Below are 26939 nucleotides of genomic sequence, written 5' to 3'. Positions count from 1 at the left end.
ATTTAAAATGTCTAATTACTAGGAGATACAGAGGGACTGTCATGGTGTGGTGCAGGCAGAAGAAGACGAAGGAGAATCTAAAGTTCCAATGCAAACTTTTGCTCACAATATAAATAATACAGGTACATAGAAGACGGGCAGAAGGTTCACACACACTAAATACGACGGAAATCGGACAAGGACTGACTGAACAGAATGGAACTTAAATACAAACACACATTACACTGATTAACAGAACACAGGTGAGATAGATGACGATTAGTGGTCGACCGATATTGTTTTTTTGATGGCCGATGGCCGATGCCGATGCTGATATCTTAGAGAGCAGGATGGCCGAGGTAAAGCCGATATTATTATTATATACTTTATATTTATTTTAATCAATATTTTATACATTTTAAATAAATTAGAAAACAAATCTTTAAAATAAACATGCTTAGATGGCAACTTCTTGAATCTGCAATCCTATTACAGTATTTTTCACAAATAAAGTAATTGTTTAAAAATATATGAATATGTTAATAAAAAGGAAGCAAACACTGTAACAGGGCACTCAGTAATCTGGTAATATCGTGCGCACTGGTAATCATATTTTTGCAAATAAAGACAAGGTAACGCTAATATTACATACAGCACACAGTGAAAACTATATGAATATGACACAGTGGCCAACTGGATATAGCACAGCATATTTTAATATGAAGGATTTATAGTTTTTCGACCGCGTCTACTGTGAAGCTGATCTTCTCTTCGCATTCACTCACTTCACTCGACCGTCACTCGCAGTCACACGTTTATCAGGCTACAAATGCACACCTTACAAGATATCACAGCTGGATTCAATTAAATCTGCAAGGTTTGTGATATTAAATGTTTATTAGATATTCAGAGATTTGTTTAAATGAGAAAGATGCACATTTGCTGAATGTTGACAGTAAATGAGAAAGTATTTTAGCCTGATTGTTTGCCTTTTCTGTTACAAATAATATAAAAGCAACACTTTACTTTTTCGCATACCATTTACTTTCTTTGTTTTCCAGTTCTGTCTAACAAAGTATTAGATATGACTGACAGAGATTGTAAACTAATGAAGACGGAGAATGTGAGTGAGCGCTGTGTGATCAGGCGCTGGTGTTCTCAGAATTGTTATATAAAAATCTCAATGTTTTATATTATAACCTTTCAGAATTTCATCTTACTTGTTGGCAATTTAATTAACATCTGTACCAAATTACATTATTTCCCCCACATTATTTCCCCAATTATTTTTCCACAAGTATGAGTATGAGCTAATATATAATTCTATACAAGTCATTAAAGTCTGGAGTATCATATGATACAAGACAAACATGCAAAACATTTTTACAAGGTCTTTTAAACTGTCTCCACACACACAAAAAAAAATTCAGACTATTATTTCATATGTCAGGCTTTACAGGGATAAGTTCATGTTCATGATGAGGAATCACTATAGAGTAATGTAGATAAGACATTTTTCAGATGAGAGCAAAACATGAAAAAATATGTTAAAATACTTACAGAGCTCTTCTGGAGGTTTTGATGACTGCCGATAATCTAATGAGACACTCGTCTGATTTCTTGAATTTCTGAAGCTCAAACTCCTCCAGCTCTTCCTCTGATGTCAACAACACAAAGGCTAAAGCAGACCACTGGGCAGGTGACACGTCACCAGATGAGAGACTTCCTTTGCTAAGGTGGGTCTGAATCTCCTTCACCAGAGTTTGGTCGTTCAGTTCATTCAGACAGTAGAACAGATTGATGGATCTCTCTGCAGGAAGATTATCTTCTAATTTCTGCTTGATGTACTGAACTATTTCCTTGTTGCTCTGGTCACTGCCGTCTTGCTGTGTCAACAGACCTCGTAAGAGTCCTCGATTGGACTGGAGCGACAGACCGAGGAGGAAGCGAAGGAAAAGGTCCAGGTGTCCATTTTCACTCTGGAGTGCCTTGTCCACTGCAATCTTGAGAAAATCAATCATGGTTTCATTTCTGTTTTCCTGTTCTGTAGACTCATGATCGAACACACTTGTCTTGTTGATGTCCAGAAACAGATGTGCATAAAGGGCTGCAATAAACTCTTGAATGCTCAAGTGAACAAAGCAGTACATGGTACCAAGAACAATCCCTGTTTCCTCCTTAAAGATCTGGGTACACATGCCTGAGTACACTGATGCCTTATAGACGTCAATACCACAGGCTTCCAGGTCTGTGTCGTAGAAGATCAGGTTGTTTCTTTCCAGCTGATGAAACGCCAGTTTCCCCAGTGAAAGGATAGCATCTTTATCCCAGGAAACATCTGGTGCGTATTCTCCATCATACTTTCGGTGACTCTGCTGGATCTGAAAGCGGAGAAAGTGTGTGTACATTTGTGTCAGAGTCTTGGGAGTGTCTTCAGTGTTTGATTCCTGCAGTGTTTTAGAGATCTCATCAGTCTGAGTGTTTTTCACATCATTATTTCTTTTCTCCTCCAGAATGTTCTGGAGAACCGTGGCTGATATCCAGCAGAAGACTGGGATGTGGCACATGATAAAGAGACTCTTTGATTGTTTAATGTGATCTATGATTGTGTTGGCCTGATTCTGATCTGTGAATCTTTTTTTGAAGTACTCTTGCTTCTGTGCGTCACTGAATCCTCGTATCTCTGTCAGCCGGTCGATACAGTCAGGAGGAATCTTACTGGCAGCTGCTGGTCTGGTGGTGATCCAGATGAGAGCAGAAGGAAGCAGATTTCCCTTCATGAGGTTCGTTAGGAGAACATCCAGAGAGGCTGGTGACGATACATCACTCCACGTCTCATTACAGTCAAACTTCAGAGGAAGGCGACATTCGTCCAGTCCATCAAGGATAAACAGCACTTTGAATTGATTCCTTCTTGTAAGGTTCAGTCCTTTTGTCTCTGGGAAAAATTGAGTTATAAGGTCCATCAAACTTAGTTTTTCTTTCTCCTTTAAGTTCATCTCTCTGAATGGAAGAGGAAATATGAAGCTGATATCTTGATTTTGTTTTCCTTCAGCCCAGTCCAGAACAAACTTTTGCACAGAGACTGATTTCCCGATGCCAGCGACTCCTTTTGTCAGTACAGTTCGGATCTCCTCGTCTTGTTCAGGAGCTTCAAACAAATTTGTGCATTCAACCTGTATCTCTTGTGCTTCATGATGCCTGGAAGCAACTTCAATCTGTCTCACCTCATGTTCAGTATTGACCTGTTCACTGCCACCCTGAGTGATATAGAGATCTGTGTAGATGTTATTCAGAAGTGTGGAGTCACCTTGCTTCGCAATTCCTTCAAACACACATTGATACTTCTTCTTTAGGCCAGATTTCAGCTGATGAATGAAGAGCAGCTCATCTAAACACAGGAACAGAAAATAGACAGTTTTAGTCTTCATTTTCTCTCCTACATTTATAAGAGACAATCAGACAGATGATCATGAGTCTCTAACCCTCTAGAGCATCAGCAGCTTCATCTTGCTTCATCTCTCTCAGGTAATGTAGTGTGAGATCAAGAGCTGATTCTTTGATACTGGATCTGTTCTCATTAAAGTCCTTCACAAAGTGTTGTGTGTTCTCCTTTTGTAATATTTTCTTAAACTTCTCCAGCTCATTCTTCAGAAACGTGATTATTTTGCTCTCAAGATCCTACAAACAAAAGTAAGAAAAAAGACACAAATTGTACATCTACATTTGGTCAACACAATTTATTCAATAACTATAATATCTAAAAAAAAACTCCAGTTAAAAGACTAACATGTTAACCAGCTGATATTTTTAACAAATAGAAAAATAAAAAATATATAAATGTTTCAGAGGAAAAAATGGATCTGGAGGAATTAAATAAAATGTCTTTGTTCAATAACATATTTGTTTGTTAGAATATTAAACATTTATAAAAATGTGTTTTCCTACCTGGAAGATTCCTAGAAGATTGTCTTTGAAATTCTCGTGGTTCCTGTGAGTCTGAACGTCTGAGTCTAATGTCTCATATTGAAGCCTGTAATCAAATAAATAAAATAAATACGGATTTTCCAGGCAAAATTTCACAGAAAGAGAAAAAGCATTAGCTGTGAATACTCTGATAAATATTTATCAGATCAAATATTTATCAGAGTAGTCAATAAGAAATATCATGATAAATGATTCAATGATAAATAATGATAAATATTGGATCTAGAAATGTTTCATGATTGGTATTCGCTGATACAACTTTTAAACACAGACAACGTGTGACAAAAAATTAGAAACTTATGAAATACCTTTTATTAGATGATGGTGTTTTCTCACTGAAGTCTGGTCCTCTATCTTTAGACTGATCACTCTTCAGAGACACAGAGCTGGACACATGTGAGGCTGATCTTACACTGATGACACAAAGAACAGAGAGAAAACACTTTACTACAGGAGATACTTTAGTCTCATTTGAAAAGGTTTAATGTTGCAAATAGTAATTAAATGCAGTATAGCTGTGCATTTGTCCATTTACGACTACAGTCGGATGGATAAACATATATACATGTTTAGTTTAATGATCTATTTTCCATAGTGTATTTGTGTCTCCTTGTGGCTGCCTGTGTAATTGTGTTACTGGAATGAGTTTCATAAGGTTCTCAGGAACTGAGTTTTATTGAGACTTATTGTTGTATTATTTGTCTACAGTGGTGTATATGAATGAACTTGACTAAATTAAACAATAAGTCTCAATAAAACTCAGTTCCTGTCTAAAGGTGGTACTCTTCAGAGACACAGAGCTGGACACATGTGAGCCTGATCTTACACTGATGACACAAAGAACAGAGAGAAAACACTTTAGTAAAGGAGGATCAACTGTGTGTGAAACACATCTGTGTCTTAATCTAATCCTCCACAGAAATACACACACTCACACAATTTACTGTTTTATAGTTAACTACTATTTTATTTTACTGACTCACATTAGTTTAACGATTTCTTTAATATATATGAGAGAGATTTAATATGTTAAAAAATACTTCACTCTATGAGAACATTTCAAGTTTTTGTTTATTGACAGAAATAGAGAGCAGAAATGTCTGTGTGACACAGTTGTGTTAGCATACTTGAATTAAATTAAGTGTATAGTTGTTTCCTAATGTCTGTCAATAATTGTATGATCTAAAAACTAAAGTCATTTATTTGGATTAATTCAGCATCTAGAAGGTTATAAACAAATTATTAACTGTGATATTTTCTATAGAGCAAACAGGGCTTTATAGACAATGTCAGAGTTAATTTAAGAAGTTAAAAATAGAAACTGTGCAAAGCATGTGCAAATATGCTTAACCCTCTGAGGTCGGCAAACGCACCGGCGCGTTTTGCTGGATTTTCTCCACATTGTAGAACTATAAAATTACTCTGTCATTTATGGTCATACAGAAAAAAGAAATATAAAAAAAGAATCTGTGATATTTCTACTTTTGTATGTGTCCACTTACAATCAAATCAAAACATTGTGCTTTTGTAAAATAAAGAAAATAAACAGGGTGTGCGTTCTGCCTCTCCGTCGCGGTGAACTTTTTTTTCTTGAGCACGTCTATAAACTGAAACAAAACTCAGCTAATACTAGTCACACATTTATGAGCCATATACCTTTATAAACATTTAAGTGTGTACTTTTAAATGATCGGATTCAAAACGAAAACAAATATTCTCTGTTTAAGTAATTTGTATAAAACCAACAAGATGTCCAGCTTCTCAAACGCTTGCTCATTAGATTTAATTTGGCCACGCCCACTCGCGCAAAAGAAATTCACATGCAAATCTCCACATGGAACGCGATCGCGCTCATTACCTCAACAACAAAACACTTCACTTCACTTTTCGTCGAGTTTGAATGACGCGCCTGAGCTTACATTGGATTTACATCAGAAGAAGAACGCGATTTGAAGACAAGAAAGATGTAAGGTAAGAAATTCTTACATATTAGTTATAAATTTCACATTGCAGTTGAACTGTTGCTAGATATATGGTGAATATTATAATATTTAGACCCGTGCTTACTGTTACTGTGTTTGTGGATATCTGCTCAAATGTAGATATGTATATGGTAACCATAATGTTTTATATTTGAGCGCGATCGCGTTTGAACGTATCATATTTTGGATCGTGATCGCGTTTGAATGTATCATATTTTGGATCGCGATCATCTTCATGTTTTTACTATTATCTCATTTCATATCATCATAACGAATGGAAACATTTGAAGTAACATGATAATCAATATATTTTTCTCTAGCTTAGTTGTTGCCTGCACATAGCTTATGCTTACAAGGCACAACAAACCTGGTGTTCATTATATTATATATTGTTGGAAACATTTGTGTGTGTGTGTGTGTGTGTGTGTGTGTATTCTGTGAATTTTAAAAAGCAATTGTAACCAGAAAAATCTAAAATTTATTCCCAAAATCATGCAGGCCTTTCTCTTGATATCAGTATGTTCACTTTTTTTTTTTCAGGGCCCAGATGCCACTGAGGACTTCAACATCCACATGAGTCTCTGTACATGAACATGGTAAAGTGAAAATCAAACACCTTGGAAATGAAAGGTATGTACAATGTTTTTAGGAATGGCACAAAGGTCTCTGTCTTTGGATCATTGTTTTCAATAAGTGCTTTTTTGGCATGTGTTGTGTATCTTTGGACTATGTTGTGTTGTAAATAAATCCAAACAATTTAAAAGCCATTCTTTTTTAAATCTCCTCATTTACAGTATTGTGCAAGGTTGCTCAGAATGACAGGGCCTGATAGCTCCTAATAGGGCCGTTAGGGGAGGGTCTTTGTCTTTCTCAGGTGTGAAAAGCTTACATATTAATGAGCTCCCGCATAGAGCTTTTTCACACAAAACACGTCGTAAAATTTTTAAATCAATATATTGTCTTATCTGAATGAGCAGTCAGGGTGATTTTCACATAGTTTTAGAGCAAATATTCTAGGCTACGTGATACAATTTTTTTAAAAGTCTTGTTAAGAAATAATCAGCATGGGTTTCATGGCCTTATTTCAGTGAGAATTTTTTTTTGTATTTTCACAAACCACGCATAAATGTCATTATCTCAAAACTACAAACTTTTACACACATGCTGCTGATATATTATTGTAGCAGAGTTTGTGCTGAATACAGTGTAATTAGACTTTAGCCATGAAAATGTCACAAGTAACAGAAATAACCAGAAATGTCAGAGCATGTCAGAACACCTCCAGGGCCCAGAAAACAGCTCAGACCTCAGAGGGTTAAAGTTGTGTTATTGACAGGGAAACACAAAGTCCAGTAGAGTTTAAACTGATGAAAACAGACGCAGTCTTACCTGTGTTTCTCTGAGAGACTCATCTGAGAGAGAGAGTCCTTTCCTCTTTCCTCTGACATACTGCAGCTAAACTGACACTGAAAACTGATCAGCACTGGTTTCTGGAAACACTCAATCCTTCAGCATCACCTGGAAATGACACCATTTTACACAGATGAAGAACATCTTATTTAAGACAATACTGAAGAATGCGGAGTTATCATCAACAACAGCAACAGCAAAAACAATCTATAAAATAAAGTGAGTTACAGACAAATATATTGCCATGTAAAATAACCGAATGGTCTTAATCATTTCTGATTGTTTAATGAGTTTAACTGACTCTAAATATTAATTCATTGGGGAACAGAAATTGTGTTTAAAACTTTGAGTGGGAAAATTGAAGCTGATTTGTTATATTCTCTATTACAGTTTAATATAATTTTACAATCATATTTACCCAATCTTTATTAATTGTTGAATCGTTTGTCATTTAATCATTACTTCAAGTTCACAATGATGATTGATTTCATTACTTTCAAATGATCCTAAAATAACTGATTGAGTAAAAGTAACCAGAATTATAATAGACATACTGTATAACTACTAACCATAATTGCTATATTTGAACTGAAATATTCAGTTTAATAACAGCAGATTGTTGTTCATTGACGTCAGGCTTCATCTGTCTGTCTACTGTAAATGTCTGCTTCAAAAATACTTTCGATTTCACATCACAAAAACAACAGCCCAGGGACGGACTGGGGCTAAAAAACAGCCCAGGACTTTCTCCCAAATAGGCCCATCATCCGGCCATTCGCCATAGCCCTGTGCGACAGACACTAGCCAGGATGTCCTGATACTATATGCCACAATACTGTAGCCTATCAGACAAGGTATTCACAGCAAGTAACATCTCAAAACCAATGATGATAATTGGGGTTGTGTTTATTAAATAAAAACAAAAAATGTACAATGCCATAAAATACAAATAATGAAATGGCACTGGCTACAGAAACCCCAAATTACACAAACTTGTAATTATAAAACATATAGTTAATAATAATAATAATAATAATATATATATATATATATAGTAAAAATAATAAAATAATAATAATAAATAATAAAATTTACACATAAATAATAATAATAATAATAAAAACATATAGTTACTATATACCAGGGGTTTCCAACCTTTTTGTGTGAGGGCTACCTCAAGGGATAAAATAATCTAGAAGGGATTTTTATTTGTTATACTCCAATATTTATTACACATATAACATGGTGAAGCTGTTTTACTTTTCACCATCATATGGGAAATAATAAAATATCTTGATATTCTGGTTCAGACTTACAAGCGTAAAAAAAACAAAAAAAAAAACAATTCCTGAAAAATTATGAAAATATTTATTGATTTTGTTGTTGATTTTCTATAAACCTATTGTATGTGTTATCAAAAACAGTAGCCCAAACATTTAGTATAAATATAAATGAATAAATAAATAAATAAATAAATGAAAAAAAAATAGGCCTAAATAAACTGCCATAACTTCTAAACAAAACATTACTGCATTGCATTTAATACATTTAGGCTATACATGACTATATTAATATAACAGCATTTTATGAATACAGGCACATTTCTGCCAAAAAAAGTTTGTTTTACTAAAGTTAATTCATAAGTTGTGGTGTGAAATGTCTTCTAACTGGTTTGTTCTCGGAACAATCCCAGTCAGCAAATTTCCTTTGGCAAAGATGTGGGCCAGATAAACAGCTGAGCTGTGGCCCAGATTAGTTTGTGTTTGCCGGCCCAGATATGGCCCACATCTCCTTTGCCAGAACTGAACCAAAGGACTGCCATAACTCCACCAAGCATGAGCCAAATACTACAATTTCATGTGGCCCATATGTGAGCCTGGTATGCAACTTCAGTATGGTTGAGTTCTGTTAAAATCTAACGGCCCTTATGTGGCCCACATGCAGCTGACAGTATTTAAAGTCTTATTAACTCACAGGTAAATTAAACACTCAACAACAAATGTACTCAAAACTATTTATTTTGACAAGCATTTAAATAATTACAGCTAAAGTGTTGTACTTAATTACAGTAGTATTCAGTTGAAAACATTTCATAAAGATAAATATAATTACAGCAAGAGTTGAATAATTACAGTAGTGTTCAGTTGAAAACATTTCATAAAGATAAATATAATTACAGCAGAGTTGAATTTAATAATTACAGTAGTATTCAGTTGAAAATATTTAAAAATACATAGAATTACAGCTACTCAGTTGTACTTATTTTAAGTAGAATTCAGTTGAAAACATTTAAGAATACAAATTAATAATATAAATAGCATTCAAAGTTAATTTTTTACACCAAAGTTCAAAACACTCGATCAAAGCATGTATTAATGTTATGTTTAATTAGTCTAATGAGAGTAATACAAATAAATCACAGTAACGTGGTAAAGAGAATTTTAAAGAGAAACTCAGAAAGTTAAAGCAAACTTGAAAGGTAAAGAGTTGAGAAGTGTGTTGATGTGCAGAGAAGTCTCCAATGAGGGTCGGCAATGTGTTGACCTTTTCCAGTAAGGGGATTCTGCCTGACTGCACCTGCAATAAAGAAGAATTTAAATAATGTTAGCAGCAATACAACCTGGAAGCTGGAGCTGCAGGAGAATGAAAAAAAATCATGAATGTAAATTTCCTTTAATATTTTAATTGCAATTATTAACAAATTAAACACCTCTGAATTACCACTGTATGAAAGTTTTTTTCCAGTAAATTTTCAAAAGGAATTGCAAATTGTATTTTTCAATATGTGGGCCAGAATTATACCATAATTCCTTATGACAAATTATTTAGATTTTTAGAATACTTTTGCACCAACCGGTTAAAATTTACAGCACTGCATGTATTCTGCTTTTTTTTTTTTAAAGACATGCACACTCTAATGTAAAAACACACCAACACAGATAGCATTAATGTCATGTTTTAGTCCAAAGACAGAGTCTACAAAAAGAAGTGTTTTTACTAACACAAAATAAACTCAAGATAATCCGCAATGATGCCATGTACTGAATGCAAGGAGGAACATAAAGGGTTAGTTCGCCCAAAAATTTAAATTCTGTCTGTAATTACCCACAAGTTTTTCCAACTCCTGGGTTGTACGTCAGAGCGTAGACTCACTATTGGCTGACGCTGGTCATGTGTGGGATGCTGGCCAAATCGTGAGCCTACGTTCTGACGTACAACCGAGAAGCGCTGCGCTGTTACACTATGTGAACTCACTTAGAGGAAAATGAAGAGTTGAAAAAAATCTTTATTTTTGCTTGTTTTGCGCACAAAAAGTATTCTCGACACTTGATAAACTTAAGGTTCAGCCACTGTATTCTTGGACTATTTTAACAATGTCTTTACTAACTTTCTGGGCTGGCAAGTGTCAATAACAGAGAAGCCTATGGAGGAGTGAGACAGATCTCAGATTTCATCATAAATATCTTAATTTGTGTTCCGAAGATGAACGAAGGTCTTACGGGGGTGGAACAACATGAGGGTGAGTAATTACTGACAGAATTTTCATTTTTGGGTGAACTAACCCTTTAAATACACAGTGATAATGAACTAAATACAGATAGGTGTAGGCATGCACTGGCATGAGACTTTGACAGAATGATAATCTTATATTGTGATTACAGCTTTAAAAATAAGATTGAAACGATATGATTCGCAATATATAAAAAATAACTTTCTTTAAAAACAAAACATAAAACTTCTAAATAAAAAAATGCAGTCACTTAAGTGAGCCACGGATGTGATCAGGTAATGACAAAAAAAAGTTACTTTTACTTTTTTAAAAGTCGATACTGAGATAACAGAAATAAAAATACAATGTTCTGTAAAGCGGTTTTGAAAAGTTGTGTATTGTGCAAAGTGCTATACAAATAAAAGTGACTTCTAAAAAAGGTCCCACCAATGACAACTTCCTTTACGACCAGGCGTCGGACACCAATCTTCCCATTGACTTCTCTCCAATTCATAACGTGCCACAGCAGTTGTAAAAGTGGCTTTCAGCACTCTCCACACGGTGTTATCCAGGTCAAAGCCACCAACCAGACCCAGATAGGTAATCTGATAGGAAAAAAAAAACCATTGTGTAAGTGGTTGAAATATGCATTTAAATAGACCACCCTAAAATTAAAGTGCTTTTATATTAAAAAATGAACTATAAACTATTACTTACTCCATCTGAAACCATATTTTCTAGGTTTTTAATATGGAAATATATTGTCATTGCCCCACCCATACTGCACATTAGGGCTGGGCGGTATGACAGTATACCATAGCATGGTATATAATCTCTATCGTTAGAAATCAGAGTAATTATAAAAATTCCCTGCCTCTTCCAAGCTTTATAATGGCAGTGAATGGCCGTTCAATTAATTGATAGTTAACAGAAATACAGCAATTCATTGTTTGTTCATGTTAGTTCACAGTGCATACTAAAGTTAACAAGTACAATTTTTGATTTTGAATGTGTTAGTAAATGTTGAAATTAACATTAACACATATTAATATATGCAGTAGAAGTGCAGTTCATTATTAGTTCATGTTAACATTCAGGTATTGTATCGAAAGTCACAATTTTGGTATTGTGACTTGACACTAATAGCCTAACGTTAACATTACAACTTTAATTTTAAAGAGGGAAAAGTCATGAGAAAAAGTCTTGGTTGAATATCATTTCAGAGTTAAATTAAGATACATACAATAATGCACAAGTATTAATGTGTTTATTCTTGGCATTTTTATATTATGATTAGTTGAATGATTGTGAACACAAATTAGGATTTAGGTTTTTTGACACAGTAACACCAACATTGGACCGCGTCTATACTATTTTATATGTGTACGACAGTGAGCTGTTGATTTATAAACAAAAACATCTTAATTTAAAACGGCAAACCAGCGAACTGCTATAGCCTACATTAAACTTTATTGTAAGTTATAGGAGGAAAATAATAGCTCAACCCCTTCCTCGATTAAACGAATAACTAAACGCATAATAACATGCAATATTGACACATAATTCTGCATATTTCAATTATATGACTTTAAAATGCCAAAACATCACTTACCTGAATACACAGTCGTGAGGAAAGCAGAGTAAATGACGTCAGCTGGCCAGCAGTCAAACTCGCGCCGTAGTCTCACTCCACCAATAGGAGGGGAGATGCAGAGCAACCTGAGGTGTGGAACGGCGGATGTCTGCCGCACTTAATTTCAGGATTCCTGTGTTTTTCCACGTATAAGCCAAATGTTTACCACAAGTCGGTGTTTCTCACTGTGTGCCATAGCTCAACCACATATGGTTCTCATGTGTTCGTTGTTATCTGGGCCATATATACCTCAAAATCAGTTGTGAACCAAGAGAGCATTTCCCGCAGATTTTAAAGTTATGGCAAAACAAATATGGCTACAATTTGGCCCATATCTGTTCAGCCATGCCACATCTAGGCCATATGTGCCAGATAATACCCACATTTGGCCCAAACGTAATTGCTATCTGGGATGTTTCGCCTGTTTTTTTTGCGTCAATATGTTGAGAATAATTATATCAGCACTATTTCATCTGGCTTTTAACAAGCTTAAATCACATAGTCATTTGTGTGTTTATAATAGAGATAGAGAATTCTGCGCTGAATTGAACTGCTTCTCAGTGGATCGTGCAGCTCTGTGTAATAATGTTCGCGTGATCGAGATCAGCCCGCACAGCTGCTTTGGCCCCGATCGCTGTTATTTGGGCCGAGCTGATAATGTTCCGCTTTTTGAGCTTTTGCCATTTGATGTTTCTCATACGCAACGCAAATGACAGCGTATAATCAAAGAGAGTTGGGTAATTTTGTAGAGGCAAAAGTTCAAATTGAAACGTTTAGTTGAAAAGGTCACAAAATTATACCATTTATTCGAAGTCTGGAAATCCGACGGCAAATTGGGGCTATTTATAGAATGTGTTTAGCGGGCAACTCACAGGCACCATGTTGGAGAACACTGCTATACGATAACTTAACTATTCAAATATAATGTAGGCCTAAGCAAATTTAAAAGTACAGCCTTATAAAACTAACTTTCTGTCAGTGGCTATAGGCCGACTCTTCTTCCTCAGTTGTTGTTTTTTACGTAGCATATAAGTGATTACCCCTGCTGTTGGCTGTTCATATTGCTTTATTAGACTTTTTTTTTTTTTTGTGCCGACGGTCCTCGTTGTTGTACGGCCGTTCTGGACTTTTCCAGAACTCACAGATTGTCAGTCCGTCCCTGCAACAGCCTAAAACTGAAGAGGAAATGGGGGAAAACTTTCAGAAACATATTCGTTTTCAATAAACCAATAAAACTTCATGTTTTAACTTCAAAAGATTGTAATTTCTGGCAGATTCTTCGTCTGTTCGGAGTAGCAGAAGAACAGCCTTCTGTAACTTCACATTTAAATCTCGCTTTATATACAATATAAAGTTCCTAATAATTACAAATGACTTTAATGGAGAATGTATTAATAATAATAATTATATGAATTTATCAGTATTTTAAACTCAGTAGCGCTTGTTGTCAGTCCGCGCGCGTCGTTCTCAGAATCTCTTGCTGGTCTCGATGGATTGTGGATTAAACACATAAATGGCCGCGAGTGTTATTAGATTTGGAGGCATTGTGCTAAATCTGGAGAAATGTTTTCTGGATCATAGATCAGATCAAATCCAGTGAGTAACAGGTTTGGGTATCAGGGCTCTCATTTATAAAACTGTGCGTAGGATCCTTACTAAAAGTGTACGTGCGCCCGGAAGCCAAAAATTGCGTAGGCTACGCCAAAAAAATATTCAGACTTATAAAACCGTTCGTCCGTTATCGATTATATTTAATCTAAACGTTTATCAGAAGTAAAAACATATTTTAAATAATTATTTTATTTATTTAAACTGTTATTGTGAACATGCACTGTATTTATGATTATGACTCATAATGAAGATGTACGGTTTTCCTTCATCTGCCGTTAGATAGGCTAAAGGCCAATTTATACTTCTGCGTCGGGTTCGCGTAGAAGGTACGGCGTAGCATACGCATTGACGTGTACCATACGTCGTACCCTTCGCCGTACCCTGACGCGCACCTCTTCAAAAATGTAACTACGCGTCGCGGCGACGCGGACCGCAAGATCTGTGATTGGTCGGCTGGATAGCATCGCGTTTCCTCCTACGCATTTCCGGAATGATCTTCTGCACTCAGCACCGCCCGCCCGCCATTTTTAAATTCCGAAGATCAGTGAAGAGCCATGGAAACAGACCAAGTGACCGAGAGATTGCTTGAAGAAGTGCGGAAATACAGCCATCTGTATGACTCCTTCAGTCGCCATTGCTCGTAGAAACCTAAACTCAAAACAGCCGCGAGGAATGTAAACACAGTGGTACTGGAACATTAAAACCCACCCGCGCCAACTAGCGTTTCGGCGGTGTAACTGCAGAGCAACACAGACATTCGCAGAAGTATAAATGCTCACGACGGCGTCGCCTACGTGCGTACCCTACGACGTACCCTACGGCGTACACTCGACGCAGAAGTATAAATTGGCCTTAATGCGTCAGTTTCACTGAACGGCCCAGCGCGCTCGCTGCCGCGGACATGTAGGAATGGATGGATGTTTGCTTCATGTGACAGGCTTGGTGAGTGAAATTATAGTTGTATTATCTTTCTGTATATGTATAATTTTCTTAAAATGCTCTGTCTAAAAGCGACCAAAACGACATTTAACTCCAGCTCACCATCGGTTCGCCAAACTGCTCCGTCTCCAAAACGTTCGTACTAGGGGTGTTCGGTTCCGGTTTTTTTGGAGTCGACTCCGACTCCCGACTCCTAATTTTGGAGTCGGTGGAATCGACTCCTCGACTCCATTTACTTTGAATTAAAATAGGGTCAGAATTCAGAAGGTGCGTCTCAATATGCTTCCTCGTTTCCTCACTTCTCGCTCGTATGTCCTACGACCCTGAAACCGATCGAGCTCCGCTCTCATGTAGGACATCTAAATTCTTTAATTCCACCGGGAGGAGGGCGAGGAACGAGGAGGCTTCCTGAGGAGTCAAGAGCGAGGATACAAATGTTTCCTATACTAAAATGTTTAATCAACTAAACCTTATAAATCCCCCTCCTTTTCACATCGCAGCTTCTTCAAATCATATTTAAGTGTGCAATATGTTAGTACATGGGCGTCGGAACCATTGTATATGGGTGGGACAAGACCCACCCACTTTTTAAGACCAATGATATTGGACCCACTCACTTTTATATTCAGCGCATATGTCTGTTCGCTTTTCAGAGCGTCGTCAGTCAAATCCATTCCACTTGAGGAATGCCCAAATGAATTAAACTCCATTTCCGCTGAATCGCTAAATTATATTTCTCAACGAGCCGCAACTGACGAAAAAAGGGGCGTCACTTCTTTTGAATAAGAAACAATATCAAGACTATAAAACTCGTCAAATCTCCGCGAATCACAACAAGCGTATCAGTGAGAACACTTGATCAAATAGCGCACACTCAAACCTGACTGCACATCACATTTTTGACTTTGATTCTGCTTTTATTCGTAACGCAATGGACCGGTCAACGGGACATAAATTAATCCTTAAAGGATTGGACTTTATGGGACATTTGCACAAAAATAATAAATAACTTACCGCCTATTTTATAAGTCGCTCCAGAGTCGCATATCAAAAAATGCGTCACGAGGAAGAAAAAACATAGGCCTATAGTCGCACTGGACTAAGTCGCATTTTTTTAGAAATTTATTTCACAAAAAAATAAAAAGTTACAGACAGTTCTCTGCTACGGACGTGAGCGCTCTAAAGCGGCACTAAACGAATGTTTTAAAACTTTCACAGAGACCTCAAACTGAAAGCATAAAGCCTGTCTTTAAATTTAATTTCGTTTTGTATTAATTGTATCTTAATTTTAATCGATGTTTCATCAAAAAATTGTCTGGGTTTAATAAATAAGAAGGCTATTAGAAAATAGATAATCAGGACACGGAGGCGCTGGCGAACCTGGAGCTCGTCTCATAAATGAACCGAAACTCGGCGTAGGGCTATAGCCTATTGCCTCACAGACCTGAGACATATAGCTTGAAATGTCTAATTTTAAGCAGAACAATTCAAAACGAAAGAAAACAGACTGCGCCGCTTATGTAGGCCTAATTCGTATGAAATGTGCATTTCTCTCTGGCGCTGCGAAGATCGCGAGTCGTCAACTTCATCTGTCTAGCCGACACTGACATAAAAAAATAACTGTTTTATTAGTAAACAATTAAAATGTATCCTGCTATATTTTACATATTTGCCTGTTCCTTACAAAACACTAACAGTGGGGTTTTTGACTGTGTGTTATTTTATTTTTAATTTTTTTGCAGCTGCGGACAAATTCTTTCGACACACACATAATAGCCTACACTCTTCGCTTATGTTTTAAAAACATAATTTAACATATATAACAATTTTTAAATAGCCCACTTAAAGTGTTTGTTACAAATAAATGACTAAATGCTAAAAATTTATAAATTTTAACGAACTAACATAGGGTAGAGTGGGGGAAAACGCCCCCCTTAAGGAAAATGTGACATTACAGTGAAACAAAACATAAATGTGACTAGAATTGCCATCCCGGTTTTGAGTGACTATGGCAGGAGTTATTCACCAAATATTAAAATTGCTCAGCCTTCATAATTAATTAGTATTCTCACTGAAAATATTTTTGTACAAAGGGGGCGTTTTGCCCCAGCGGTGGGGTAAAACGCCCTCCAAGGTGGGGTAAAATGCCCCCTTTCTTACCAACCAGTTTGCTTCATAGATCAACAGCAAAATTAACAGACAATAGTTTTTAATCTCTAAAGGTAAAAGGCAAGTAATGTATCAACATGTATATATATTAATATTTATTTCAGCAATGTCCAAAATAGCCAAATTTAACTACCTTCCATCAGTGAGCTAACTTTGCTAGCAAGCTAGCTAGTTAATGCTCACTTGAGGTAATTTTTTCATGTTTTGTTCAAATATTTAGATTTTACCACCTAGTTATACTGCATTAAGTGTAAAACAAAGGATTTGATAGACATAAATATTTTATTATAGTAATTATGATAGAGAAACTATGCCCCCAGGGGGGGCGTTTTACCCCACAAGCTATGAGTTTTTTAAAATAATGTTTAATTTTTAAAATATAATTATATTCCTTATAAATAATATATGATCTCAAACTACAGACTTCACTATTCATCTATCATACATCACTGCGATATCCTGCAGAACAATATTCTCTTAAACACTTATTTACTAATATCTGAAAATTATAGCATTTACCATGTAATCCTCTTCTCTTCAAATGTGTCGCTGGTGTCAGCTTCTCCATAGAGATTTGTATATCCCCGTTATCAACGTAGTGCATAGCAACAGTAAAAATGTATCTTGACTACTTTTAGTGGTTATTTTGGGAAAAACAGGTGGGGGGCGTTTTACCCCAGGGGGGCGTTTTCCCCCACTCTACCCTATGCGTTGCATTTACAATTCTGTGAAAACAGCACCCCCACTTCCCGCGTCCCTGCGCCCGTTGTACCCTTCCAGTCAAATATTGCGTTGCAAACATCAATAACAGCTTTAAGTTGTCAATGCTGGCAAATGACCATGGTATCAGCAGGTTAATCCACGGATAGCTCTGCATTTAATGCACTACGTGGAGGCGAGTTTAGTTTACTTGTTTAATTAAAAGGCATCAGAATACATGAAAATGGCATTAGTAAAAAAAATTCTGGAGGAGGACCCACCCACTTTTTTTTTTGCTTCCGACGCCCATGTGTTAGTATTAATCATTAAACTTGTAAAAGCAGACTTGTTTTAGACAGTGTATTTATCTATTTATTTTGTATATTATTTTATATAATTTTAATGTAGTGAAGCTATGAACTTTAACTTAAGCATGTTTAACTTTATTTTTTAACTTTTTTTGTTTAACATTGAAAAATAGTTATATTATTACCAATAATAACTGTTGTTTAATAATAGTTTTTAATGCACTTGTCATTTAATAATAGAAAATGAATTCATATAGATACATGCCATTTCACTAATGTTAATGTTCACGACGTTGAACTGTTGAATTTTAAACAACATTTACAAATATCACAACGAACTTTAGTTTTGTCTTCGGTCTGGTTGAAATATTTCCACACGGTTGAGGTCGGGGTTGCCATTATAAGTTAACGTTACTGGATTCAAAAAACAGTCATCACTCAACAGTATCACTGGTATCACTCAATCAACCACCACTTACCAATTATGGGCATGTCCCACTCTCACCCTGAGGACTGGTACATGATTGGTTCGTAAAACCTACTGCAGTGTTTTGTGCCAATCACAACCAATTGACTGTATTGAACCACATCATGATTGATTGAGCTGCAAAACAGACCCAACAGAAAAAAACTATCTATACATATTGTTCTTTGTTTTCCTGGCATTACTTATTTTTTCCTCTCATTTCTTTATCTTTTTGTTTTAATTTCCGTATCTTTACATTCATTATAATCTTTTCGTTATAACGAACTGTTGCTGTGTTGAACTTGAAAAAAAACACTCGACACTGGGAGTCGATTCCTGACCTGGAGTCGATTCCGACACTAGGGCTAGTGAGAGTCGAGGAATCGACTCTTTTGGAGTCGACTCCCCATCTCTAGTTCGTACACATAGGTCACAGTTTGCGTGCAGATGCGCACATTTTCCCGTCAAGTTTGTTTTTATAAATCACAACTTATGCGTCGGAAGTGTCGTCCGCCTCTCTCAGAGCCTGTTCTGTGCGACGCAGCGGTGATAAACGAGGCCCAGATGCTTTTACTTTCGTTTTCCTCTTCTTCGTGTGTTTTACAGGAGGGTTTGGAACAGCTGAACAGTTGCACACCGACACCTACTGCACTGGAGCGGGATATTATACCACATATATCTCTAAATCCTGTTTAAAACCTCTTGTTTGTTCACAATTAAACTCCACAGAGTAAGCTACCTTTTAATTTAGGGCCCACATTTATTTTTTTATTTTTCTTCCTAAAGTGTGTTTTATTATATTTTTCTGGATTCTATGTTTTATGATTGAATACAAATGTAGCATCAAATATGATGTGTTTTGAAATGAATAAAAACTTTCATTTTAAATGTAATCAGACAGTTTCAGTGTGTGTTTGACAGTAGTTTTTCTCAGATGAAACGGGGGAAATTGTGAAGTGACTCTGGAGATGAAGATCATGTGGAGTGTCCTCATACAGTGAGACTGTGTGTGTGTGTGTGTGTGTGTGTGTGTGTGTGTGTGTGTGTGTGTGTGTGTGTGTGTTTGTGTGCAGATGCTGAAAACACCGAGAGCCTCATACCTGTTTGAGTTTGTGTAGGAGACTGTTGTCATGTTGATTTAATTATTTTATATATTATAATAATATAAAATATTATAATTATTTTAAATTTCTCTTTAAATTATTTAGATCCCCTTTTTGGACGAGGCTGGCGATAGTGACGACTGCTCAGCTGGAGATGGCTCATCCGGACAATCCCACAGGCAAAAATCTCAAGAAGAGAGCACAGCTATCTGCCGGATCAGGTGCTGGGAGGATGGTGAGAAGAGGCGTGCAAACGAGCATTGGAGTGCAGCCGACAGCAGTGGCTCGTCTGAAAACACCACTGGGAGACAGGCGTTCCCTCATTACTGGGCGGCCAACACAAAGCTCAAGAAGAGAGCACAGCTATGGAAGGGCAAGGGGAAATTCACTTCCCAAAAGGCAGGCACCACATAGTCTATCCCAGTGTGTCACTGACTGTGTTGCACTTGGCAAAAAACGCACTAAATAGACAATGTCGGAAGTTCAGTTTTTTTCTTTTTTTTTTGTAAGCCTGAGGTAGTCGTGCTTCTACGGCTGCTGTCTCCTCTGTTACGGCCTCTACTGCGTCCTCATCTGGCTCCAGTGTCCAAAGGACGAGACAGAGTTAGATACAAGCTTTGTGAGAACACCAATTGGCCCTGTCAAACAAAGCAAAGTGGATGAGGAGTTATCTAAAATGATTGCACTGGATTTTCAACCTTTTTCAATCGTCAGTGACACTGGATTTAGAAGATTCTAGAAGGCAATTGATTCATCATACATTTTACCGAACCGAAAGACTATATCAAACACTCTGATGCCACAGCTCTACAGCAGAATTAAAGAAGAGGTGAAGGTGAAAGTCAGCAATGCCTCTGCTGTGTGTCTGACGACTGATGCCTGGACGTCTCGGACAACTAGTTTTATGGCAGTCACTTGTCATTTTATCGATGAACATTTTACTAGAAACCACATCAGCGTTTGTTGAATTATTGTTATTCTTACCATAAATTCAATCATGTGATAGTATTTATAACTTGAATTGACAGTTAATTTATTTAGTTTGCAAATAAAGTCTTTCTCCATTCTCCTCTACCTGGCGAACTGCTGTTTAGGTGAGCGCATTTACGTTTACATTTATTAATTTAGCAGACGCTTTTATCCAGAGCGACTTACAAATGAGGAATACAACAAGCACTTTGTCTCGAGAGAAAGCAGTAAGAGAAGTGCTAGCAATACATGGTGTCAGTCACTGTCTGGAACAGTATGAGCAAGGAGAGCACTTTCTGTGAAGATGTTTGTTGTTATTTTAACAGTCGTGAGGAGAATGCAGTTAAAGAGTTTCAGAATCAGTATACACAGTTTCTAAAGGACGTTATCATGTGTGGAGGCCTCGTATCCATAGTGTGGTCTCACTGAAGACAAGCCTCACTGCTTTCAAACCTATTTTATTTATCTGACCTCCTCTCAGAGGGTAAAGTAATATCTGTTCTGTTGAGTACAAGGTCTTGTAATATTTTTTTATTTTTTTTATTTTTTTATGAATGTCAATATTTTTGTGAGTTGTTTAATAATTCCAAATTGGTTCAATTCATGAATGTGTTGTTTTGTAATATTACATTTAATATAAATGTCTTTTAACATCTACATTTTGTCATTTTATTTGTAGGCCTACTTAAAAAAATAAAATAAAAAAGTTATATCTGAATACAGAAAATGTATTTATTTTATAACAGCATATAACCTATACACTATATTATCAGAGCATATATGTTCATACATCATTTATATAGAGCACATATGTTCATACCGATACATGGCAACTGCTCAGAATCATTGTCATTTAGAAATAAGATCACGTGGGTGTTTGAATCGAGATCACAATCTTTTAACAAGTAATTGTGCCGTTCTATCATATAGTAGACAAACAAAACTGAAATTTAAGTCATTATTCACTAAAAATCTTTCCCTCTGCTGCCCTGCTTAATCCCCCAACAGCTCCAACGGGACCCCCAGCAGCACTTATTGGACCACCGAAGTCCCCAATTGGACAGTCAGTGTCCCTTTTAGCACCCTCAGTACAACCACAGCAGCTATCCCAGAACCTGGGGAAAAGACCCCACTCCCCAGAAGGACCTTCAGCAGCCTCCCCAGTTTCTCTGGAAAAAGGTAAACAAATTCAGAGTCCAGAAACATTTATTATTATTATTATAATCCTAAAAGAAAATTACACAACTGTTTTCAACATTATTAATAATAATAATAATAAATTACACAGTGTGTCCGTGAGCAAGGCAGTGAAGGTACTTTACTCCAGGGGCTCCAGGGGGATTGTCCCTGTAAATGCACTGTAAGTTGCTTAGGATAAAAGCTTCTGCCAAATGCATATATATATATATAAATGTTTCTTGAGCAACAAATCATCATATTAGAATGATTTCTGAAGTATCATGTGACACAGAAGACTGGAGTAATGATGCTGAAAATGCAGCTTTGATCACAGAAATGAATTACGTTTAAAAATATAATCAAATAGAAAACAGTTTTTTTTAATTGTAAAAATATTTCACAATATTACTGTTTTTTGCTGTATTTTGGATCAAATAAAGCCTTGGAGCCTTGGAGACCGGAAGTCTTCTTTTAAAACATTAAAAAATCGAACCGTTCTACTGATTTTGGCCACCACTGTATATACATTTTAAAACGATTATATGATTAGAACCTCTCATCAAATTCCATGAACTGCTGCTGTTTCATTACTTCAATAATGCCTGTGTTTGCCCATATTTTAGGACATTGTTTGGGTGTTTCGGTGTCTTCCTATTCGTGGTGCACAATATATTGACTCACTATCATTATTGCAATATCACGTTGTGCAATATCATATGAAAATGTTGCAGAAAGTATGCAATATTTCGTTTATTTTGTGGAGAGATGCGTCCGTTGACTGTGTGGCTTAGTTGTATTCGATTTAGAGTAATGGTTTCATTGGCCAGTTGCCCTGTCACATGCACGTGACAGGGCAACATGCCCTATAGAACACCACATGATGAGCGTGGCTCTGGGAGACAACGAAAAAATGGAGAAATCAGAAATGGGGCCAATCAACTTTTGTGTTTTTACATATGTTTAAGAATATCTAAATTAATATCGTTATCACAATTTTCCTGATCAATATTCCAATATCACATTTTGTCAATTTCGTGCAACCCTAATTCCCATAGACACTTTGATGGAAATTGATTTGCAAGATCAACTGTCTATTCAAGGTTATAAAGTTGTGGAATGATAGGCTATTTTCAGCTGTGATTTCTTCACTGTGATGACATTATTCCAAACTGATTGTACAAGTCCTTCAGCGGCTTTAGCCTGCTAATGGCAGAACCTGGTTATCCTTAAAGGAATAATTCACCTATAATGCATCATTTATGTGTAGCACTCTATAGGCTATGTTCCAATAACGTTATCTAGAGTGCTCTGGGTTCGTTACTATGGAAGCATATGGGTAGCAAATTTCAATTTGAAATGTAATATTCAAAATGACAATGCAATATGTAAAATGGCAATGCATTTCTGTATTTAAATTTTAATTTTTCAATACATTTGTGCATCGCTTGGTGCAAAATGAAAATGAAAATTCAATTATATAATTTACATTTGCCATTTCATACACTAGTTTTAATATGCAAATTGAATACATATTTTAACGCTTTATAAGTTGCAAAATTAAAATTAAAATGTATTACAGAAATGATTAGATATGTTTAACATGTTCAAGCAAAACCTGTAGCAAAATTGTAATTTAAATGTTATTTTTTCTTAATTGCATTTGCACTCACAGTTAAGACACTTGTGATTGCATTTCCATTAAGTGTCCCGCAATGAATGTAGCAAAATTCAATGTGCAATTTGAAAATGCATTCTGAGCCGATCACGTGTCCGCCCCGCCCTGTCAATCAACTGCGTTGCTCGGCAACAGGTAAACATACGCTATGGTGCGTATTTTGAGGTATTGGAAGGAAACAGGGCGGCGGCAGAGCTGATACGAGTTACATTCACTAGCAGATGAAGTGGAGCGTGAACAGAGAAATGGTAGTGTTTCCGAAGATTATTACGCGTCTGCAGGTGATAGAACCAGTACGATGTTGGACCGTCTGGGAGAATGTTCTGCCTTATCAGGCGTCAACATTATGCTGAGCTGATGTGGTCTGGTGCTGGACTGTGTTTATGGTTTTGTTTTGTATAAAATATTCTCATTGTCTGATACATGCTTATCTTTATTCTTATTACTATTAACTTTAATAGCCAATAATGTTGGAGATCCTATAGTTTTCCCTTACAAATGCATAGGCCTATTACTCTGTGATCACATATGACAAAGCTCCGTTGGTATTCGGTATTAATAGCGAAAAACGTGACCGCTCTTTTAATAACTGACTGTAATGTTCAATAAAGTGACGATCGAATGTGATGTGTGTGACCATCTCTGTTTGCAGCTGTATAATCATAAAATATGAGGCAGACATGCGAATCCCCTTTCTATTTTATAAAGCATATTGAAGGTATTAATCATAGACTGTAAAAAATATTATTACACAGGGTCACGGAATCTGACGGGTCAAATTCATCGACCTAGCCTTTTTTGGGTGAATGTGGAGCAGGTCGAGGGCTGTCGACGTCATCGTCTATAATTCAGTGTCTAATATTTAAAAAAACGAAGTAGCACACGAAACTTTAACCTGCTCAAACGATCGCACAAACAAACGAGACTATTTTGGGTGAATGTGGAGCAGGTCGGGGGGCTGAGTGACCTCAGAATGACCAATAAATATTATTTTAATATTTAAGAAACCGAAGCAGCACAAAATAAACGTTTATCAGCGCAAATTAGCACAAACATATGAGAATTTTGGGTGAACGTTGAGCAGGTGACGTCATCGTCTATAATTCGGTCTAATATTTCAAAAACTGAAGCAGCTGCACAAACAAAACCGGCACAAACCGAACAAGATCTATTTTATTTGGAGCATGTGGAGGCCTGGGTGACAGAATTACCTATAAATATTCTTTTACTATCTAAAAAACAGAAGCAGCACAAACAAACAAAAATTACAGCACAAACGAAGTAAAACGATTGAGCCTATTTTGCGTTGGGGGCGGGGCCAACTTCACGCAGTGATTGACAGGGCGGGCACGTGATCGTCTCAGAATGCATTTTCAAATTGCACATTGAATTTTGCTACATTCATTGCGGGACACTTAATGGAAATGCAATCGCAAGTGTCTTAACTGTGAGTGTAAATGCAATTAAGAAAAAATAACATTTAAATTACAACTTTGCTACAGTTTTTGCTTGAACATGTTAAACATATCTAATGATTTCTGTAATACATTTTAATTTTAATTTTGCAACTTATAAAGCGTTAAAATATGTATTCAATTTACATATTAAAACTAGTGTATGAAATGGCAAATGTAAATTTTATAATTGAATTTTCATTTTCATTTTGCACCAAACGTTGCACAAATGATGGGAAAATTAAAATTTAATTACAGAAATGCATTGCCATTTTACATATTGCATTGTCATTTTGCATATTACATTTCAAATTGAATATTGCTACCCATATGCTTCCATACGTTACGGTAATATATATATATATTATATTAAGGGGAAAGTGAATGAAAGCTTTTAAAATCACAGAATGTAAATGTAATCAGAAACCATGAATAAATACTCAATTTGAAATACTCAATTGTTTCCCTTTTACTTGAAGATTAACTAAAGTTGTGAAATGTTATCAAAACAGTTATCAAACACAGTAAATAACTTTACATTACACACAATGAAATGGATGGAGTAGAGTATATTCAACACTTTCACATCACTTCACATTTCTTTTCAGACAGTTATTAAAATTTCACTGGGCCCAGACTTTTGAGAAAATATATAAAACTGACAAAAATAGTCCGAATAAAGTAAACAAATAAGAAGAGTTGCAGGCCTGAACGATGCTCGTGTGCGGTGGGGTGGAAAAAATACAAATCGCCGCTTCACTCTTACTAGAGCCAACAATAATGTAAAGTAATGTTACTACTCACGATCGTCATGCTCACATCATCATAGTCCCACGACAAATGGAGCAACAAAGAGAGCGACAGGAAGGAGAAAGACTGCTGCACCGAGCAAAACGTTCAACACTCGCCGTGCGGTCCCGATCTGGGAATCTAACGAGGCCAGGGGAACTTACAGGCAATCCAGGGTACCTGAAGCGCTACCTGGTGATGAAATCCAACGTGGCCGGAGGAGCTCAGTCTCCGGTTCATCCAAATCACTCGTGAATAACTAGTGTGTCACATTCGCGAGTATGTACTAACTTGCATGCACTCATGATGAACTAAAGTAGGAGATCAACACTTTAACTTCTGTACGAAATTATATAGACTCACTACTATTAATAAAACAAAGGAACGCTCAAATTGTAACTGCGTCACACTCTCTGTCGACGTTGTTATTTTTTCCTTCTATCTCCTCTTCTTCTACCTCTCTCTTCCCACTCTCTCCTCCCGCCCCCTCTGGCCTATCACATTGCTCTCCAAACCAAACTGACATGTGATATACCCAATCAGAGCCTAGACAAACTTTATACACTTCTAACCATATAAATTCGTTTTTTAATACACATGAGAAAAATAAATATACAATATAAGTCAAATAAACAAAACAATATAAAGATAAGATTTGAAGAAAATATTATAGATTATTTCAACAGGGCTACACCCTCCCCCTTCTAAAAGGTCTTCATGTCCCCATGAGACTTAACAGGGAACTCAATTGTCTACTCTCTGACAGGTAAGTAATGAAGATAAGAAAGGTATCAATGTATAGGCTAAATTGTGAGACTTAAAGTTCTTATTGATAAGAGATCTGAATCATCATGCCCCATTGTATTATCGTAATTGGTCTGTCTGTTGGTTTTCCAGGTTCATCGTAACTAAGGCGGATGACAGGCTTCACTTTTCTACGTTCTTTTGGTTCAGATATAGACTCCACCTCCTTATCCAAGACACTAGAAGCAAGGACGTCTCCCCCATCTAGTTCTGTGTCCACCACAGGTTCCAGGACAGGTGATAGAGGATCCTCTGTTCCTCCACACTGAATTAACTCTTCTTGTTCATCCTCT

At 36.4% G+C, this 26939-nt stretch overlaps 2 protein-coding genes across 2 annotated transcripts in view; both read right to left on the bottom strand.

Annotated features, from left to right (window-relative positions):
- LOC311305800 (uncharacterized protein) overlaps positions 1–26939 on the bottom strand; it is a 1224369-nt gene that overhangs the window by 303005 nt on the left and 894425 nt on the right. The window lies entirely within an intron of this gene.
- LOC311305932 (protein NLRC3-like) lies at positions 1536–26427 on the bottom strand (the record flags this gene model as incomplete). The annotated part of the gene is made up of 6 exons (XM_084433972.1): positions 25858–26427; positions 7338–7466; positions 4275–4379; positions 3928–4012; positions 3465–3660; positions 1536–3370 (listed from the first exon to the last, which is right to left on the bottom strand). Exons 2-6 carry the CDS (start codon positions 7394–7396, stop codon positions 1536–1538), a joined length of 2280 nt encoding a protein of 759 aa, XP_084290098.1. The 5' UTR covers positions 7397–7466; positions 25858–26427.

This window comes from Rutilus rutilus, assembly GCF_951802725.1.
Source record: "Rutilus rutilus genome assembly, chromosome: 1".
In the NCBI taxonomy this organism is placed as follows: domain Eukaryota; kingdom Metazoa; phylum Chordata; class Actinopteri; order Cypriniformes; family Leuciscidae; genus Rutilus; species Rutilus rutilus.
This window is presented reverse-complemented; position numbering and strand designations above follow the sequence as displayed.